General features: G+C 36.7%; 1 protein-coding gene across 4 annotated transcripts in view; it reads left to right on the forward strand.

The window, feature by feature from the left end:
• The window catches only part of IDE (insulin degrading enzyme), a 93,759-nt gene that overhangs the window by 47,173 nt on the left and 24,413 nt on the right, over nt 1-22,173 (forward strand). For all 4 annotated transcript variants that reach the window (XM_070363974.1, XM_070363973.1, XM_070363971.1 and 1 more), the window contains 10 exons: nt 2,722-2,844; nt 7,709-7,821; nt 8,383-8,545; nt 9,252-9,344; nt 9,763-9,854; nt 10,761-10,841; nt 12,583-12,686; nt 17,422-17,524; nt 18,405-18,527; nt 20,413-20,495. In XM_070363974.1, the coding sequence (XP_070220075.1) occupies nt 2,722-2,844; nt 7,709-7,821; nt 8,383-8,545; nt 9,252-9,344; nt 9,763-9,854; nt 10,761-10,841; nt 12,583-12,686; nt 17,422-17,524; nt 18,405-18,527; nt 20,413-20,495 (1,078 nt within the window). The remainder of the gene's footprint in view (nt 1-2,721; nt 2,845-7,708; nt 7,822-8,382; nt 8,546-9,251; nt 9,345-9,762; nt 9,855-10,760; nt 10,842-12,582; nt 12,687-17,421; nt 17,525-18,404; nt 18,528-20,412; nt 20,496-22,173) is intronic.

The following is a 22,173-nucleotide window of genomic DNA, read 5'->3' on the forward strand; positions in this document are numbered from 1 at the left end:
TGGACCAGAGTTCCCTTCTATCATTACATAATAGAAAGCCTGGAAACATCTAGGTAGCAAATAAATGAATATGTGGATTTCACAGAATGGAATCTTTGTGGCTAAAAGCTACTTTTCAGAGCAAATGTGATTGAGTCTCTATTTAGCCATTTGGCCAGAGATGCAGAATCACTAGATTTTTGTGCCTTAGGTGAGCCAGGTTGCTGTTTACAACATAGCCCCTTTGGCTCATTTTTCTTTTAATTTGTTGTTGAAATATTAATATAATAAATATACTGAAAAGTGTGTGTGGCTCTGATAAATTATTGTGGTTATTTTACTTTTGCTGCTATTTGAAAAATCTATTGAATAAATATGCTGCTCTTATTTATATACAGCTCATTGAATTTTCAAAAACCTCAGCAGACTGCACCAGTCAAGAAACAGATTACCAACACCTTTTTGTACCTATCGGTAGTCATTATCCACCTACCCAAGGATCACGTCTATTCTGACTTTTTATGGCTAAGATTAGTTCAGCCTGTTTTTATGTTTTATATAAATAATACAGTGTTTCCGTGTCTTGTGTCTGGCTTCTCGCATTAAACCTGAAAGTTGTGAAGTTCCTCCACACTGTTGCATATGAACAGTGGGTTATTCATTCTTTCTACAGTATAGTATTCTGTTGTGGTCCTCTGGCTCTTTTTACTATGGCATTGTAAGTATTTTTCCAGTGATACATATCTTATTAGTGTATTCAGGGTATGTTTGTGGTTTATCTTTGTGTTGGTTTTTGTTTTTTTTTTAATCTGTTTTTATTTTTAAAACATTTATTTATTTGGCTGTGCTGGGTTTCAGTTGTGGCATGCAGGGTCTTAGATCTTCATTGTGGCATGTGGGATCTAGTTCCCTGACGCAGGATTGAACCTAGGCCCCCTGCATTTTGAGCACGGAGTCTTAGCCACTGGACCAGCAGGAAAGTCCCTATCTCTGTGTTCTTAAATGAACCTAAAGATAAAGGGTAGGGATTAGAATGGTAAGATATTCAGATATATTAAAATCAAAGCAGAATGAGCTAAAATCAAGTCAACCTGAAAGAATTTTAAGTTCTAGACAGAGGCCATACCCTTTGTCTTTACATATTTTGATTTGAAGTTTTGTTTTAAAAACAATATATTGACCAGATTGTGAATAGGCACATCGGATCACACTTGACACTGAAAATGTGATTTCTGTCTAACGCTATCACACTTACAGTCTTGAAATAAAACGTGATTTCTCCAAGCTTGGGTCGATTTTAATGCACATATTGTAAGAATCTGTGCTTTGCAGTGTAAATGAGTAATGAAGCTCTAGGGCCTAGTCCTTCTGTAACTGATACCTCTAGAACCTTCATTTTAGTAAAAAAGGGAGGCATATACTCAAATTTCACCTTAATATGAGAGAACTTTTAACCATTACCCAGAAAAGGAGCTTTTTGTTGTTGTTGTTGTTGTTGTCCTTTTCTTTCTTTCTCTGAGGAGTTATGACTCTGGATACTTTTTAGATCATCTGGATCCCTCAGGTAGAATAAGGTGATGTTTTAGGACCTCAAGTAGAGCAGATCTGGAGTGGAACTGGATCTTCCTTGAAACTGAGAAGAACCTGTAAATTTGATTTTAGCAGGCTGCTGCCAGTGAATATGAGTACATTTGATTGCTTTCTGACTATAAAAAGGTTACTGAGTACTTGCTGGACTTTTTCTTGCACACTCCACTAGATCTGTTGATTGAAGCATTCAGGACATGAATCTTGGCTAAGAGTACAATGCAGCTCTTCAAGGATAAAAACTGGATCTGAGAACGCCATCTGGTGGCTCTCTCTGGATCCTAGTTTAGTGAAAGAGAGATTCTCTAAATGCCAGTTCATCAGCCATTATAATAACCCAAGGAGGGGAAAACACGTCGAGAATATGTTCTGCCAGGAGCCCATTTAGTAGTATAAGTGGGAACAATAGAAGTTACTATACTAGATTTTAAGGTATTTCTAGTCAAGATGCCATTTTTAGAGAGATACCAATTACTGAAATTCCACCTCCCAGCCTTTAAATGGCAAGATCTTTATTAGAAATGTAGTACTTAGAGAGTTTGACTATTTGCTCTTGACATGCACATTTTATCCTAATTGAATTAGTTATTAAATTTCATAATAGATCTCATTGTGGTACTCTGTATACATCGCTTGAGACTTATAAGAATAGCATTGCATCCTATTTTTACCAGTCTAGATCAAATTCATGAGAATTCACATCACAAATTTAATGCTTCAGCCAAGAATAGTACATTTCTTTCCACAAGTAACTTGGCAAGTTCCGAAAAGATCCCTCCGTGACTATGTTCAATTAATTTTGGAGCTACCTAGGGAATTGGAAATTAAAGTAAGTGTGAATGGAGGCCATGTGGACCTCATTTTTGTCTTGTAAGTGCTCATGATACCTACCACCTCATAGGAATTTTAAGAACTATAATTTTTATAAAGCGCTTCAAGTTCCAGAGGGAAAGCTCTAAGATAAAATTTTACTAGTTTGTTCTATACTGTCCTGTTTATCCAGGTTATGGTCAAACATACTTGACTAATCATTATGAATGTGTTTGTTTGGACTCTGTTTTTTAAGTTTACCTTAAAGCAATGTTAGTAATAATTATGAAGCTTTAAAATTCACATATTTTGCTTTTTCTTAGAAATGTTTTTCATTCCTTTTAGGTAACAAATATACTCTAGAGACTAGACCGAACCAAGAAGGCATTGATGTAAGACAAGAGCTCCTGAAATTCCATTCTACTTATTATTCATCGAACTTAATGGCTATTTGTGTTTTAGGTCGAGGTAAGAAATTTTAAAATTTTTTCATAGAATTGGATTATCTGATTTTCCATTTTGACTTTTTCAAAGTATTGGAAGAAAAATATAAGATATTTCCTATTATCTGTTTAGAGGCTTTGCAGATGATCTTCTTGGAGAAAATGTGGAGGGGAATTTGTTTTTAACTCACTATGTTCTAAAAAGAAGCTTGTTGTTCAGTTGCTCAGTTGTGTCTGACTCTTTGCGACCCCATGGGTTGCAGCATGCCAGGCTTCCCTGTCCTTCATCTCCCGGAGCTTGCTCAAACTCAGTCCATTGAGTCGGTGATGCCATCCAACCATCTCATCCTCTGCCATCCCCATCTTCTCCTGCCTTCAATCTTTCCCAGCAACAGGGTCTTTTCTGATGAATTGGCTCTTCTCATCAGGTGGTCAGAGTATTGGAGCTTCAGCTTAGGAGATTTTAAATGGAGACCTGAGGAAAATACAGATTAATATCAATCGTTGGAAGTTGAAGCTTCCCTGGTGACTCAGATGGTAAAGCGCCTGCCTGCAATTCAGGAGTCCCAGGTTTGATCCCTGGGTTGGGAAGATCCCCTGGGGAAGGAAATGGCAGCCCACTCCAGTACTCTTGCCTGGAAAACCCCATGGACAGAGGAGCCTGGTGGGCTACAGTCCATGGGGCTGCAAAGAGTTGGACGCGACTGAGCGACTGCACTTTCACTTTTTTTGGTGCTCTACACATATAAAGGCAAGAAGAGGAAGTATAAAGGACAAGATTGAGAGATTTGACCTTCTAAAATTCAGAAAACTAAAAAATCAAAAGGCAGATGATTATAAACTAGGAAAACTATGAGAAAGCAACAAAGGTTTGATTCTAAAAGTGCAAATTAATGATAATATGTTGTTTCCCCTATTAAATTACCATAATCTTGGTTTGGATTTTGTTTTAACTAATACCTGTTATGAAGAGAGGTATTCTTTTGTGTTTGTTGTGTATACAATTGATGCAATTCCTCCACACTTTACAGAGGAGAGTTTAAGATGCATCACCCTTAAAAAATACATTTTTACGTCTAGAAGTGCAGTCTAAGGAAATCATCAGAGTTGTTCAAACAGGTGATGTACAAGGATGTTTCAGTATAGTATTTATTAGTAAAAAGTTAGATGCAAGCTAAATGTTCATTAATAGGAGATTACTAGTGATCTTACAGCTATATCATAGAACATCTTACAGAAAATAGCATCCCTTCTCTCACTTTCTCACCTCCCAGCTGCTTTATTGTTCTTTAAAACATTTATCAAACATTTATCTTTAAAAATTATCACATATTTAATATTTAAAGAAATATTAAACATTCTTTATTGTCTGCTGCGCCAGAATATGTCACTTGAGAAGAGAAACTGTTTTGTTCACTGATTTGTCTGGGTTAGTGCTTGGTACATCATAGGTACTCAGTAAATAAATATTGAATGAATAAATAGTTTTATGACAGTGTATTAATAGCATGGGAAATATTCTTAATGTATTAAATAGAAAACAAAAGCACTCTATAAAAATGCTATATGCTATATGATCCCATTTGGGGATTTCTTAAAAACTCTAATAGACGTAAATGGGAGACATAAGACAATGTAGAAGAACATACCAGAAATGTAATAATGTGCTATAGTAGTTAAGAGTTCATGCTCTAGAGTCTGAGAGCTTGGGTTTGAATTCCTAACACACCACCTACCCAAGGTGTGGCTGGGAGTTAACAAAGTTACTTCTGTTCCCTGCTCTTCGGTTTTTGCATTGTTAAGACGGAAGTGGTACCTCATATCTGTTGTGAGGTTTAATTGAGATAATGCAGAAAAAGTGCATAGTACCTGGTGACACCCCAAATACTCCATAAATGGTAGCTGTTTGTAGCATTCCATAATCATGAGATTGTAGGAGACTTTTGTTTTCTTTTTTTTTTTTTTCCTTCTTTTGTTTTCCTAAGTTTTCTAAATTGGCAACTGTTACTTTTGTAGGTAGAAAATAAGCGCCTATGTTTATTTTAACTTGATAATAGAATGAGAATATAAAATGGGTCCAAGGAAAAGGCTAAAAAAAAAAAAGTGTGTGTTCTGTGTTCTTTCTAAAGGTAGGTAAGTCTGTGGAGTGTAAAAACAAAAAAATCACTTGGTATTTAGAGCCTAGTCCTAGGAATAGGTTTCTAAACGTATTTTTGTTCATGTCCTCCTGAGATAAAACACATGATTTCAGTAATCACTTACTGGGCAAGTGATAATGACAACAGATGACTCAGACATGAACCCTGCCCTCAGTGTTCTTGGTTTAGTGGAAGTGACAGAACGAGCATCTGAAAGAAACAAAGAGTTTCTTTGTTCCAGTTTGGTCTCCCTGTGTGACCTGAGTTCTGTGCTCAGCTGAGTGGATTTGATGACAGGTCTGGGAGAGGTGTTCTTACAGTACAGGGGTGTGTGGAAGAAACAGGATCTCTTAGAGGATTAATAGATAGTCTGCTCCTTCTTCTAGGAGGAGGGAAAAGGAAGAGTAACCAGGTGGCAGAATCTCTGTCACAAAGGGACAAAAAAGTTTTTCTCTGTTTTCCCATGAGGCCCTCTCTCTAGTTGCTGCTGCTGCTAAGTCGCTTCAGTGGTGTCTGACTCTGTGCGACCCCATGGACTGCAGCCTACCAGGCTTCTCCGTCCATGGGATTCTCCAGGCAAGGACACTGGAGTGGGTTGCCATTTCCTCCTCCATCTCTCTAGTTGTGGCAGCACCAATTTCCTGGACACTTGACAAATAGGTAGCTGTCAAGTGGAGACCCTAGGATGGCCAAGTCCTGGTAGTGTAAAGATGAATGGGACTCAGTTCCCTGATTTCTGGTAGCTCACAGCCTAATGGTGAAGACAGATGTTGCTTTATGGTACAATTGCCTTACCTTTAAAAAGCTGCACAGTGAATTTGTGCTTTGAAAAGGAAAGGCATTCCCTAGTAGAATCTTGCTGTAAAGGGCCCCACTGTCGTCAGCATTTCAGGTTGACAAATCATTGTTGGCCACCCCGCTTGTTTCCAGTTACATGTCCCATCTGTCTGTCTCTTTATGTCAGATGTCTCTGACATCTTTCACTCAAGATACACCCACTTCACTCCTGAGTTCACTTGTCATGTAACAGGCAGCCACAGGCTGGGCCTTTTATTTGGCTTTGGACATGTTAAAGTTCTTCATAGAAGTCCAAAAAATTGAAGTAAAAATGCATATGTTTTATAAATAAAGTGCACATACCCACATTCATAGACCTAAAAGAGAACTTCACACACTATATATATATATATATATACACATACAATTGTCAAATAGTGATTAAGTGTTTTTTAACAGAGTTCATGGAGAAGTTCAAAATGGGTCATAGAATATCAAGGGAAATTTCTTATTTGATTCAAATGCTTTCTGACAGTAATAAGTGATGAATGTTTATACCATTTATAAATAACCTATTTTTGAGGAGACAGAATCAAGGTGAGTGGTTATCTTGTTTATAAAAAGATAACCTTTTCCACTTTTTTTCTTTTTAGAATAATAGTAACACGTATGCATAGAAGAAAATTTGTCCCATACAGAAATATATAAAAATGGAAATCAATTCTTCTTCCTCATCCCACTTTATGAGCACTGTGCCCTCTTCAAAGATAGTCAACTAAATCATTTTTTGTTATACTTCTAAAAGTAGAATTTCATTAATAGGTTTAGATTGATGTATATCTGTTAAAAATTAAATGAGATTATACTACATGACATTGAAATCTGTAGTTTTCACTTAACAGAAATTTGAGATATTTTCATGTCAGCCCGTACACATCTCCCTGTCATTGATGACTACCTAAAATTCCAATGTAGAGATGTCTTACAGCATGTACACATTGATAGATGCTTCAGTCACTTGCAGTTTTTATTGTTTTTATAAAAACGATACTGCAGTGAACATCTCATCTATATAACTTTATAAACTTTGCAAATACAGTTCTCTATAAAAAATATAGATAGATGATAACATAGAAGAATTTCATACACATGGCTGTATAATCTTACCAACAATTACAAATATTTGCTTGAGTTTGACAGAGTGTGATACAGATCATATAATGTTAGACCTTGGAAGAGACTTGTGGTCACCCTCTCCAGCTTTCATGTTTCATAGAATCTGGAGTGCTTAACCAGTTTGTCTAAATGCTCTTTTGACGTAATTTGTTGGTGTTAGAGTTGGGTTAGAATCAAAGTCCTCTGATCCCCTGACCCAGGATTCTTCTCACCATTTTATACTATTTTCCCACAAAATCAGTTACTTACAGATGCTAACATTTGACTTTTAATAATAGGTTTAGACTGTTGAAAAGTTAATGTTATTGTCTATCAGCCAGTGGTTTAGTATGTTTCTGTTGGAAATTGTAGATAAAATAGTCAGTTTCCAAATGCCACTAATTATTCTATTATTGTTTCTAATGTTTATTTTTAAATTATTTCAAGATAATATTTGTAAAATAGTTTTTTAAACTATAAAGAGGCAGACATTTGTGAGGTATAATCGTTATCAATATTGCATAGCTACAGAAGTTATACAAGTTCTGGTAGGGTTTAACTGAATGCTTCAACTTATCAGATGGAGTTTTTAAAGAATTCCTAGGCTTTCCTTTTAGTAGTCCTGAAATTTTTCAGGAGATCCTAAGGTCCTCCCCATCAGTGTTATTGAGATATAATTAAAATATAACATTGTATAAATTTAAGGTATACAACATAATGATTTTATATAGGTACATGTATAATCTTAAGGTTTTAAATACTACCCACTAGGTGTTATGATTAGTTTAAGTTCTGTTTCTGTTGTCTGTTTTCTTGTAGAATCTTTAGATGATTTGACTAATCTGGTGGTAAAGTTATTTTCTGAAGTAGAGAACAAAAATGTCCCGTTGCCAGAATTTCCTGAACATCCTTTCCAAGAAGAACATCTTAAAGTAAGTGCATGTATTGCTAGTATTTTTTTTTTTCTGTTTTAAATTTATGGACATAACATATGCCTAGTTTGTCAAAGAGTACATAGAACATTTTAGAGGTTTCATTATTTATATGGTTTTTTATATTTGTCTGGGTAGTCAAATGAAATCAGTTTCACATATACTAGAGACATGTATCACCAAAAAGGTAACAATATGTTCTGATCTGTTCATGCTAAAAGTAGTTTTGGTAGCTATAACCTTGGCAGACTGTAGAAGCTGTTAAGCAGTGCCAGAAGGCAAGCGTCCTAAAGTACCGAGCCGCATGGTCCAGGGGACCAAACATGGGCCACATACCTGTGATGAAATCGCACTAAGAAAGAGCCCGGTCGTTTATTTCTGTTTGGTCAGTATGATTTTCTCTGGCAATTGATTCTCTCCTCAATTTGGGATTCCTCTGTGAAAATCAGGGTTGTTGTTGTTTGTTTTAAATCAGTATTCTAAATAGTTTGTAAATTTTTTTTCTTTTCAGTAGGATTTATACATAGCTAATCTTTTGTGGTTTGTTTTTTTCCGCCCCAGCAACTTTACAAAATAGTACCCATTAAGGATATTAGGAATCTTTACGTGACATTTCCCATACCTGACCTTCAGAAATACTACAAATCAAATCCCGGTCATTATCTCGGTCATCTCATTGGGCATGAAGGTCCTGGAAGTCTGTTATCAGAACTTAAATCAAAGGGTGAGTCTCTTGGGTCCCAGCTTATGAGGGTAGTACCCCAGCTCCATCATTTTTTTTTTTTTTTTTTTACTCTGGCTCTCATTTCTCCTAAATATTTCCCTGTGAAGGGATATTTTCAGATGAGACTAGAGTTTATGGGAGAGTGAGGTGATGGTTGTTAATATGCTTTTGTTTTTTCTTTGGGGTTTTTGTTTTTGTCTTTTTTCATAATTTGTTTTACCTTTTTGGTATTGAGCAGTGAAGTTTAAATATTTCAAAAGATATTTTGGCCCATGTTTTAAATAAGATAGAGGTTAAAAAAAGTAAATCTCATATTGTATATTATTTACCATCTCTATGAAATGAGCTGAAACATTTATCTACTCTTATCCATCAAATCCATCAAAGGGTGTATTAATACTAGGATCAGTCAGTAGATTTCCAAGGTTCCTCTCCACTTAGACTCTGTATATAGCACTTAAGCACAGTAGTCTACTCTTGATTTGGGAAATGATTTGAGGAGTCCCAAGGAAAACTCCCAACCCCCAAAATTCCTTGAATCTTTTGCAGTGCCTGCAACTGCTTTTCTGAACTGATTTTTGCCCAGTCTTTTCTGCAGAATGCCCTTCTAGTCTCTTGGGAATATATAGAATTAATTTTTAAAATAAAATTCCTTGTCTTAAAAGAAGACACAAGCAATCACGTTGATTTCCTTTGAATGTTACAGGCTGGGTAAATACTCTTGTTGGTGGGCAAAAGGAAGGAGCCCGAGGTTTTATGTTTTTTATCATTAATGTGGACTTGACTGAGGAAGGATTATGTAAGTATTGGCCATTTTTGAATGAAAATTGATTTTTTATGATTAACTTTTATTAACTTATTTATGCTCTGGATCTGTTTTTTTGTTGTAAAGCTATAAAGACTTTAATTTATACCAAGGTAACTTGGCCTCCATTTCATGGGTGATTTTCCCTCCTTAACAACTAATCATTATGTTGCACTTATAAAACGTGTACTTGACTTTTTAGTTACTCATTTATTACCCCAAAGTCCCTTCTGTCACAAATCCCAGATCTTGGAAGGCCATGTATGTGGGACCCTAAACCTAGTCACAGGGAGGTGAGAAGTCCATTTCTAAGGGGGACTATTTCTCCTTACCTGACTTACCTTAGGAATAAGCTCCTTGCTTTGAAGGATTTGAAGACTGAATGTTTTTTAAGTGTGCACTTTTTTTCCAGTACATGTTGAGGATATAATTTTGCACATGTTTCAATACATTCAGAAGTTACGAGCAGAAGGACCTCAAGAATGGGTTTTCCAAGAGTGCAAGGTACTTTCTTTCACCAAAATTTCTCTTATGGAAAGTTTTCAAGGAACAAGTATATGTGAGTTTAAGGCCCAGTGAAATTTTTTAAGTTTTTATTGTTCCTAATTTAAACTCTAAAATTTTGAAATGCATAGTAGCTTTAGTTAAGGCCTAGTCTTAACTAGTCTGATTGGTTACCTGACGCACAATTAAGGGTTAAGGCATCAAGTAGCCTCTTTTTAGGAGGAAAAGGAAAGAAACAAATAGATTGATTTTCTGTCCCTGAGAAGAAAGCCAGGAGTTTCTTGAGCTTTTATGTATCAGTGTTTACTCCAGTTCTCTGTCTGAAGCTGTATCTAAAATTTGTATTGAACTCTCAAAGAAACAGTGAATTGTTATATATATTATTGTGTTCTTAAAAGTGATTTTATTGTTGTATGTAGGGAAAAGCCTGTCCTTTTCTTTCTTTTTTTGCATAAAACAAAAGGTATTTGTCTTTTAAATTTTTAAAGGCTTCTTTTAAGAGTTTTTTTTTAAACATCTGCTTTAAGATCTATTCAAGACTGAAATGTATTTTGTTTAAAGGTATAATCTCTGTGAAACTTAGGACAGTAACTTCTAATCAGGCTACAGTTCTCTGAAAGGGTCAGTAAAATCATCATCTATGCAACTGATGAATCTCACAGGATTCCTTCACAGTTTTCCTGATTCTTTGACTAATAGTTTCAACAGTTTAGCCTATAGAATCATATTCTGTATTTGTTATTTTCATTCATGTTCTGTACATTTCTAAATCAAGCATAGCCATTTTTTCAGAAAGTGATAGTTATATATGGAGGAAAATAGGCAAGCCAACCCACACTGCCAAGGAAAAAAGTATTTCTAAATAACAGGTAACTTATATCTAATTGAATTAATTTTTCATTTTAGGACTTGAATGCTGTTGCTTTTAGGTTTAAAGATAAAGAGAGACCACGGGGTTATACCTCTAAGATTGCAGGAATATTACATGTAAGTTTATTGTTATTTTACTCTATACTTTGGCACATAGAGTGTTTCAGTGATCCTGTATATGTTACTTTCAGTACTATACAAATCATAAAAATTGAAGCTACAGTGTAAAACTTTAGACTTTGTAGCAACTAGTAAACTCTGATGTGAAGACATATTTAAAATCTTAATTTTCATCATCCTGAAAATCATCATCTGTAATATTTTCATTACATAGACATCATGCTTACTGGCTTTAAATATTTTTCAGTTCTACTATGTGTCATGTGCTACTTATGTGAAAGCTATAAATCACCCACTTTTCTCTGTTTCCATTGCTGTCACCCTAATATGAGCTACCTTCATTTCTTACCTGGATTACCATCATAGACTCTTAGCTGAATTCGTGTTTGCTGTCTCCCTAGCTTTAGTGTTTTTTCCCTGCCTCAATGATCTTTTGAAAACCCAAATCAGATTATTTCACTCCTCTATGTCAAGACTTTCAGTGGTTTCCCGTCAGAGTTGAAATAGATCTAAATTTTTACCTGACCCATAATGACATCTGACTCCAGCCTCTCTCTGACAGAATTCCGTATCACTCCCCCTCCCACCTCTCTCATTCCCATTCCACTCCAGCTATCCTGGCTCTTTGTCTAATCTTTAAGCGTTTAGTTTTTTCTTCCCTCTCAGGGCCCTGTCATTTGCTGTTTTTTTCTGCCTGGAACACTTACAGTCTTTGCATGGCTAGGTTCTTCTCGTTTGGGTCTCCACTCAGATGTCTCTGCTTTAGAGACACCTTCCCTGACCTCTCAATCATGACCCTGCCCCTTTTAAATTTTCTTCATAGCATCTTATCAGTATAATGACAGTATTTGTTTGTTTATTGTCCACCTCCCTCCCAGTTAGAGGACTTCCCTGGTAGCTCAGACAGTAAAGCGTCTGCCTACAATGCAGGAAACGTGGGTTCAATCCCTGGGTTAGGAAGATCTCCTGGAAAAGGAAATGGCAACCCGCTCCAGTATTCTTGCTTGGAAAATCCCATAGACAGAGGAGCCTGGTAGACTGCAGTCCATGGGGTTGCAAAGAGTCGGACAAGACTGAGCAACATCACTTTCCTCCCAGTTAGAACATGAGCTCTTTATAGAACAGGGACGTCATCTGTCTTACCATTGTACCCACAGCAGCACCTAGAACAGTGCCTGGCACGGAGTAGGGTGTTCATTACATACTTGTTGAATGAATGAATCAGTCTGTCTCAGTAAGTTCCCCTTACTAAAAAGCTTCTTCCACGTTATTTTTCTTTAGTAACTAAAAATATAAGCCATTTTTCCTCCATAACAACTTTGTAAATGCTTGTCTGATTTCATTCATAGAAGTTAAAGAAAAAATTCTATTAAAATATATATACTTTATATTAAGAATCCTATAGATGCCAGCATTTAATCACCAAATTTCTTTTAATCGACACTCAATTTTTAGCTAGAGGTATTACTTGTTCCCTGAAAAAATGTACTTTTGTTCTCTGTAATGTAAATTATTTGGGGATTAACTGTAAAATTATCCCACAATATGAAATTGCTTAAAGTGTGGTAAGAAAGAGAAAAGATTCAGAAATCTTTACAATGAAATAAAATTTAATTGGAGGGAAGAGGGGGGTGTAAAATAGAGGATTTTATGTGTTAAAGATCTGTTTGCTTTAATAAGTTAAACTGTATCATAGCCTTACACATTTTACTTTTGTATTTATTTTCCTTTTAAAAAGTATTATCCCCTAGAAGAAGTGCTCACAGCTGAATATTTACTGGAAGAATTTAGACCAGATTTAATAGAGATGGTTCTCGATAAACTCAGACCAGAAAATGTCCGGTGAGTCACTCTACAGATTTTACTGTTACATACTAGATTTTCAGTGATAGTTTGAATCTAAAAATTTGAAATTTTGAATAAAATGCTTTTAAACTTTTTATGAAGCATGATTACAAAAGTAGAATCAGTATAATGAACCAATACCAAACTTCAGCAATCAGTACATGGCTAGCCTTTTTGATCTTTTCCCACACTTCTTCACTCACCCTTCCTCCAGTCTTGATTATTTTAAGTCAGTATCTTGAAAACATGAAGATTCTTTTTTTTAAAAAAAAAAACAACATAATCATAATTTCCTTATGAATAAGATATAATAATAGATTGTCTTAATCTGGCTTCATCCTAACTCTAACTCCCAAAGGGTTGGCTCATTTATCTTGTTTTATAAGCAAGTGAGGACACCCTCTGTTTTTTTAAGTGAAAGTAAGGATTACAGTCTCAATGCTTCTGACTGGCCAGTGGTTAATCAGGAAACCAAAAATTGGAGGAGCTGTTAGGCTAACAAATATTTCTATTAGAGGAGGATCAGCCCTAAAGAGCTTATGAGCTACCACATGATATTTATGCCTTCAAATTGAATTTCATCTATATTTTCTAAAAGTCAAGAATAAAAGGTATACGTTTGGCGCATATTTTGCATTTTTTATTTTTCTCCCCTTTTGAGCACATATTTCCAGAATTCTGGGAACTTGGTGATTGAGTAAACATGTTTTTTGGACCAGTTGTTTTATGAATAAAATCAACAATCTGATAGAACTTTTTGAAAAAATCTTCTGACAAAACCGTTCTATCAGTCACTTTCCTAGCTACCATTGTTTGAACTTTTTCAGACATATCCTAGCAACAAACCGTAGAGAGACTAAATTAAAAGAAATATTATTGGTGGTTATACAAAATCGGTACATGTGGTAAAATGACATAAAACTGTACATACACATTGTACCAACAAGTTTCCTGGTTTTGATATTATAATAGGTAAAATATAACCATTGAGGGAAGCTGGGTAAAGAGGATACAGGACCTCCCTGTACTATTTTTGCAACTTCCTAACTATAGAAGTATGTAACTATATCAAAATAAAACATTAAAAAAATTTTTAAGTATTTACAATAGCAACAAAAGCATAAAATATTTAGGAATTAATTTAATCAAAGATGAACAAGATCTCTACACAAAAAACTATAAAACAGTGCCAAGAGATATTTAAAGACCTTGTTCATAGATTAGGAGACTTGATTTTATTAAAATATCCATCCTCTCCAGTTTGATTCACAGACTCAATGTAATCACAATCAAAGTCCTAGTAGGCTTTTTTCCTTAAGTTATTGGTAAGCTGATTCCAGAATTCATATGGATCTACAAAGGACCTAGATTAGTTGGAACACTTCTACACAGAAAAAGAACAGTTGGAGGACTAACACTGCCAGATCTGAAAGCTTACTCTAAGGCCATAGTACTTAAGATGGTTATAGTACTGTCATAAAGACAGACAAATAAATCATTGATTTTTGTGCCTTTTTTCTTCCTCTGTTGTGTATCTTTAAAAAATATGATTTAATATCGTGATATTGTAGAATTCGACTAGTAAGAGGATAGCATTTATCTAGTTGAATCCCTTTTAAAAAGTGATGAAACTGAACCCTGGAGACTTGCCCAATTTAGATCTTAACTGTGATTTTGGCAAGATCTCAAAGAGAGTCATGATATCAACCAGAATTTGTTTCTGATGGCCAGGTCTGTGCAGTTCCTACTAATTCTTTTTTAAATTCGTCACAGTTACCTGTGAAGCCTCTTCTCATTATCGGCTGTCTTCCCTCTTTTCTGTCTCAGGGATTATTTGCAAAGGTGTCATGAGAATTCATCCCTTGGGAATGATATTGCCTTTTAATGTCTATAGATTAATAATGTCAAGATTATTTCTGAATGGGTCCCATCAGCAGTGACCGCTATTCTTTCCTCTGAACACTTCTAAGTGGCTGACTTGAACTCAGCAGTCAGCATTCATTCTAGCCCACTGTTTGTTTTTCTTAGTATTGTAAGTTTCAGTATGAAACTAAAGGATCATTTTCTCTCATATTTCCAAGGATCCTATTGGTACCATGTACTGTGCTGTGCTGTGCTGAGTTGCTAAGTTGTGTCCGACTCTTTGCGACTCCATGGTCTGTAGCCCACCAGGTTCCTCTGTCCATGGGGATTCTCCAGGCAAGAATACTGGAGTGGATTGCCATGCCCTCCTCTGTTAGTACTGTATCAGTAGCCAATTCTTTGTAGATGAGATTAAAGAATAGCATTGCCCCCCTCCCCCACTAGGAAAAAACTCATCGAGACTAGGTTTGTTTTTATTATTATTAGCATAATTAGGTTTCCAGCAGATAGTCTAAGGTGCTGCAGTGTCCATGCCAGTTTTTCTCAGTTGTCTGCAATTAAACATACTGTAGCTCTCTGTGGGGTACCTCAGTTACTGTGCCTTTCTTCTCCTAATTGAGGTCCTCTTGTGCTTCCACACTCTGATTTGTAGATTTCTGTATGTTTGACATGTGTCTAATCTGTCTCTTCTGTTATTTCCCCTTCATAATTTGTTTGAAAATATATACATACTCTATCATTTTATTTCAGTTTTTAATTCCTCGATGATACGCTAACTCTTGGTCTCTCTGTTTGTTAGGCCAATATTTGGTATTTACCTAGTTTGAGGAGCCTCATGGTAACATTTCACCTGTTACCCATACACTTTACTTTGGTATCTAACTAAGCAAATCTCTCAGGATTGTACCTAGTAAACTGCCCTTCTCCCCCTTCTTTAACCTCCTCCTCAACCTACATTGTCTGCTTCTTTCTGTGTCATACAGTCATCCTCTAGAACATTTGGCAGCTTTCCCTGAGTTTTTTCACTTTCTTGCTCAGAACTGAGTTTAAAGTTTCCTTGTTCCAGAAGGCAAGTCCACTGCTGAATGAATGCTCCAGTCTTCATAAGTTGTAATCAATCCCTTGTTCATTATTCTGATACATGGGGCTGTCATTCAGGGAAATCACAGCCATCTGTGTAATAAACTTTTGCAAAATCAAGCATCTCAGGGAAGAGAAGATGGGAATACCACCTCTCTACCATCTAATTCTACTTCCTAACATATTTTTAGGTGTCTTCCTAATAATTAATCCATTCATTCTTTGAGAAATCAGCAGGAGTGGAAGCAGTTTCTATGACTGAGTCTTAGCTGGCTCTGTCATGTATTGAGTGAATGTCCTTAAGAAACATCATGTACTCTTCATGTGGCCATGTGAGCTCTATATACATTACACGTACCCCTCATAAGGGATTCTCAAATTGCCAACATGGATACAATATCCGAACTCTTTCATCTGTCAGACCCTTGGATTCTTCTGTGTGTTTCTGTGGAACATATTCTTATTTAGCATGTTTTCTAGAACAGATAGTGGTCAGTGGCAGCTAGACCAGATCGGGAATACTGTAAACTAGAAGATTAAGTCAGTCGTTCTCACAGACAGGTGAGTCAGATTGCTTGTAATTACCCTGAAGCAAGTGAGAAGGCCAAGTCCAACTAGCCAGGTAGACTATTTTATCTAGAATGAATAAGAAGTAGACGGTGGTCCTGACCGTCAGGCACTGGAGTTGAGGCAATCCAGTGATGGGCAGGTGTTTGGAACACAGAGATTAGGATTCTGAAAATGAATGGGTGTTCAGTAGAGGGGAGTTTTGATTGAAAGGAGTGGACTTTGAGCTGTGAGACTGACAATCAGAGACTGGAACCTAACCTCTGGGAGGATAAGTGAGAACAAGCAAGAATAGACATGAACCTAGTTGTCTGAACTGGGACATAAAGAAGCGAAACCAATAACAGGACTGACTACATGGCAAGCCTTCCGAGCTGTTGGCCTAGCACTCTACTGACACGATTCAAAAGGACTGCTCCCAGTCTGGCGTTGAGCCAGCTAGTTAGAGTGAAATGATTCTAACTTTGATAATTAAAAGGCAGCAACCTTCCCTAGGACAGGAGCTCCACTGGTACAGAGCTTCTTCTGCTTCTTTGCTTATAATCTTCTGACATTTTACCTCTGCCTTCCCTCCCTAAACTGTTTTTTTCCCCTTCTCATTTCTCTTCTGTGAAGTTCCTACTAGCCCATCAGAGAAAGAAATGTTTTTCTTGGTCCTATCCCCATCTACCCTGGCAGCAGGAAGGCCAGTGTAAATATAATACATACAGTTAATTGATGATAGTGTCTGGCAGAAAAAAAAAAAAAACAAAACAGTACAAATTAGCAAGTTACAATGAAAGAATGTTTTTAGTTTTTTTGGTTTTCTGAATGAGCCAACAAGTTTTCTTAGCCATTTTTGTAACCTTGGGCCTGAGCTGTTCCTAGGAAGGAGTACTTTGTTGTGCTTTTTTCAAAGACTATTTTTCAACTGACCTTTGTTCCTTTTTTTTTTCCCTAGCTACTCTTCTTTTAAGATTCTAGTCAATAGCATTCATAATAAGAATCTTCTTTGCAAGCAGTTTTTCACACCCAAAATGATGGGCTATAATCAAAGGGTAACAGAGACTGTGATCAGAGACTGCTGTACATACATAGCCATTTCACCTAAGCCTCATAGAACTTACTTGGTCTTAGAAGCCCAACACATTCTTGGACATTTATTCATATTTTCATGAGTCAGATTCTATAAATTTATATATACAACATGAATTTATAGGTTTTTTTTCCCATCTATTTCTAGGGTTGCAATAGTTTCCAAATCTTTTGAAGGAAAAACTGATCGCACAGAAGAGTGGTACGGAACCCAGTACAAACAAGAAGCTATACCAGACGAAGTCATTAAGGTAGGGTTAGCCCATCTGTGAAGAAGCCCGATGTGTGAGGGACACGCAAGAACATGAGCTCCCTGGATCAACCAATTCCCTGCCCAGAGTGTGGAGAGTCGTGGCCCAGCACTGTCTGTACCCTCCCAAGAGGCGTAAACAGGGAGGTAGAGAGCTGGAGCATAGGATTTACATGAAGAAATGACACTATAGTCATCTTCTCACATGTCTGTCAGACCAGCAGGGCAGACTTCAGCCTCACGCAGTCAAAGATCATTGGAGTTCAAAGTCCACAGGGATGCACAGGCACCAAGACAGGCAGGAAGAGATGGAAACAGGGAACCTGAAAGACAGATGCGAGGGTTTCTGAGAGCTCATGATCTTGCTCTGAACACACGTGGGGAGCAGTTTCTGGGATTCATACTGTCTTCACCTTAGGAGGGGCTACATTTTATGCCTCATATTGTATTATCCATACATGCAAGTAACTTAGTATAGCTGCAGGTTTAAGTCTTAGACTAACCACCGGTTGTCTGGCAGTTGTGGAAGTATGTCTCTGTGCAGGTTATTCTCCAGTTCTCTAAAGAGCTAGAGCAGATGTGATCTTCATACGTTAGCCTCCGCGTTCCATAGTCTCCGATTGTTCCTTCATGTCGGCTGATCATTTTAGAGATGTATAAAGAAGAAAGATAGATACGTGTAAAACCTTGATTAGTTCCAGAGATTCCAACTCAAGTTTCATGAAAAGTCATTGCTAGGTTTTGGAAGTAGCCTCTATATATAAGAATGCTGACATTTATTCCCTTATTGTTTGCCTGGATATTAAGCAAAGTGAGTGTTTTAAACCCTTAAATCAGATTCTAATCACTTTTGTTTGTGTATTTTTTCACTCTTCATCCAGAAATGGCAAAATGCTGATCTGAATGGGAAATTTAAACTTCCAATGAAGAATGAATTTATTCCTACAAATTTTGAAATTTTATCATTAGAAAAAGAAGCAACGCCATACCCTTCTCTTATTAAGGTAATATGTTAGAATCAGTGATATTAAAGTTAGGGGACAGACCTATTACTTGGAGGGGACTAGAGCGATGGTTTCTTGCATTTGGTACTATATTGATTTAGGGGGCTCCCACCCCAGAGATAACAGAAGAGTTGCAGAGATAATAACTAAAAAAAATATTAAAAGGCTAAAAATGTCAAAACAAACAAAACTGCTGTAGAGCATAGACTCTAGGGAATTGTTTGCTTTGCAGAAAATAAAGTAGTAAGTCTGGACTATAATTCATCTGTTAAAAGATATAACTCAGTGTTGAAAGCCTTTTTTCCGTGTTCACTGAAGACCCAGTAAGGAAGTAGACTTACGCTGCATCCTGAAAGTTAAAGATAAGAAAGAATCTCTAAAGCCTGGAAGAGAGCATATCCAGGGGAAGCTGTTGGATTTCCTGCCCTTATAAACAATTCTTTCTCATTTTGAAAGAGTGGCTGTATGAAGTTGGTGGAGTTATAAGTCTGTGGAATGAATGATTGAGAAGGGGGTTTTCTTTCTCCAGATGTTCTCGTCATGTCATTATTTCACACCTTGGGTAGATTGTGTGGGAAAATGGATCAAATTATTACAGCACATCCTCTTTTCTAAACTTTAAAACTAACTTTTTATAAACTTACTTCCATAGACAAACATCTTTCTTTCCCTTCAAAAGACCTAACATTAAGTCATTGAGACAAGAGTTTGTGTTTAGGACTATGAAATTTATCTCAAGTAACTAGATTATTAGTGAGATAGTCACTTTTCTTTTAAAAATTAGATTTTAATGAGTTAAAGGTTGGGTTATTCAAAGAGAAAGCTTATTTACTTTTCCTAATTTTTTGTGTGTTTTAAATAGGCCATCTTAGCATAAAATAAGGAGAACACTAAACCATTTATGTCTCTTCTCAGAGTTCCAAGGTAGTTTCAAGTGAACTCTAAGACTTTATATAATTTGGTATGAATGAGTGAGTGGAGAGTCGAGGGAGTGGCTTATTTATTCATCCTTGGCTGTATTAGTTATCCATTGCTGTATAACAAATTACTCTAACATTCAGCAGCTTAAAACCACATTTATTTTTTCTCATGCAGCTTCCAAGGGAAAGGAATCTGGAAGTAGCTCTGTTGGGTAGTTCTGGCTCAGGGTCTCCCATGAGAGAGATGGTCAAGCTGTTGGATGGAGCTTTGGTCGACTGAAGGCCCAACTAGGGCTGGAGAAGTCTCTTCCAAGTTCAGTTGTGTGGTTTGGGGAAGATCTTAGTTCTTTACTACATGGGCTTCTCCATAGAGTTTCTTGACACAGCAGCTGGCTTCCCCTAAAATGTGAGATCCAAGAGGGAAAATGAGTGATCGAGATGGAAGCCACAGTCTTTTATAATCTAATCCCAGAAGTATCATACCATCACATCTTCCATATTCTGTTGGTCAGAGACCAGCCCTGGTCTAGTGCAGGAGAGAGGACCACACAAGGGTGTGAATTCCTGCGGGCTGGGATCCATGTGGCCCACGCTGGAGGCTGGCTGCTGGCTGCCTTATACCCGCCCCCCAAGGACTCCTGCATCTGCCTCCTAGTGTCGAGAAAGATAGGGACAGGATAGTTGGTGTTGGTTTCTCCTGTCTGTCTCTTCCTCCACTGGGTCCCCATCTCTTTGACCCAGGGTGAGATAAGAGGGTAATTTCTCTCTGCTGCTAGAGTTACCAGTCATCTTCTCCAGCTTCCCATCCTGTCTCTTGGAGAGTGCTTCAGAGCCATGGGACAGTAGCCTCTCCAGAACAAAACTCAGCTGTTGCCTCTGTCCTCCTCCTCTTGAAGAGAGATTTGATTGAAGATTTTTGTCAAATGTGCCTATATTTCCCTAAATATATTGTGTTTCCATCACAGGATACAGCTATGAGCAAACTCTGGTTCAAACAAGATGATAAGTTTTTCTTGCCCAAGGCCTGTCTCAACTTTGAATTTTTCAGGTATGTAAAATGAATCTAGCTACAAAGCTTCCTATAAAAGTCAACATTTCTAAAAGTCTTCTTTGCTTCCTTAAGTACCTATGTCTGGAAATAAAAGGAATTAGAATTATTTAGCATAGACCAGGAAAGGCTGCATCTTCTGTTAAATGGTATTTTAGGAGCCAAGGTTGTTAATTCTTCTTTTCCTTTGAGGAGTACACTCTTCAACTGAAATGATTTATGTTAGCTATTAGGAGGATCTTCCTAACCTTGAGGATTTTGAATCTGGGAAGGCTGTAGATTCACCAGAAGTTCACTGAAAAAAAAAAATGGAATAATCCAGGGTGGTTTTTTGTTATGGTTTTGGTTTTGTATTCCTAGAGCTTGCCCAGAAAAAGAGGTAGTAGTTATTAAATGATCTTGAGTCTCTTCCAGTCCTTTAATTGTCTGGAGCCCTTAGATATTGCATTCTCTATTTCTGACTTGGTAGAAGATGTTTAGTAAAATTTATGAATAATGCTACTGTTGCAGTGATTCTTCAATATAAATCTTTAGTTCATCTCTGTCTTCTTTATTTGTGTGATAATGTTATCATTCAATTCAAATTTTACTCTGAGTCTGTACTCTGTAATTTTATATTTCTAAAATTCAGTGGTCTGTGTTTTTTTTTTTTTAAACCCCTATCATCATCTAATAATGTTCACTATGATGATCAACTTTTTCATTAATGTTTGTTTGATTTGCTTGGCATGAAATTAAAGCTGAGATGTATTTTAAATGTTTCAGAAGAAGGAAAAAGAATCTCTAAGTAGAATGTTAATAGTTCACCAACAAGTATGTTGAGATTATAGTGATAGCAACATTGTTTATTTATAGCGTGAGATTCATAGATTATCTAGAGCTGCACAGAGATTATTGCTTTTTTTTTTTTTAATATCAAACCTGGACTTTCTGATTATGGCTTACTATTGGCAGAAAATATTACAAAGCTGGTTTTAGTTTTTGATAGTTAAAAGTGATATTTTTTTTAACACTCTAAGCAGCTTGCCACACTTTGCCATTTGGCTTCAGAATATCTTTTGAGAGACCATTTGACATTTTTGCATTCTCTAAGGAAATGGCAACCTACTCCAGTGTTCTTGCCTAGAGAATCCCAGGGACGGGGGAGCCTGGTGGGCTGCCGTCTATGGGGTCACACAGAGTCGGACATGACTGAAGCGACTTAGCAGCAGTAGCAGCAAACTTCCAGCATAGTTCTCAGAATTAAAAATGTCTGCTTCTCACCAATCCGTCTTGGTGTTCTGGTCCCTCTAGAGGTAAACACTGTTAGGTTTCTTGTACATTCTTATAGAAATTTTCTGTTTGTATGTATCCTTTTAATCTTTTCAGAAATAGAATAGTATCATGCATACATATAGTTTTTAAAACTCTGTGACCCATATTTAAGCACATAATATCTGGTTACAAAATAACATGTTTTAAATTAACAGGTGAACCAGGATTTAAGCATTCCACCGGAATCATGTTCTCTTTTAAAAGTTCATTTAGGTCTCTCTCCAGTTCACCAGCAAGGCTGGTATTTCAGAACACTTCTTGGAATTGTGTTCTGAGCTTTAGCCCTGTGGCTTTGAACTCCCAGATCTGGCTTTTCACTTCCACCTACGGGTGGCGGTGGGGACAAGCCCTCTTGAGGATTCTG

This window comes from Bos mutus, chromosome 26, assembly GCF_027580195.1.
Source record: "Bos mutus isolate GX-2022 chromosome 26, NWIPB_WYAK_1.1, whole genome shotgun sequence".
NCBI lineage: Eukaryota > Metazoa > Chordata > Mammalia > Artiodactyla > Bovidae > Bos > Bos mutus.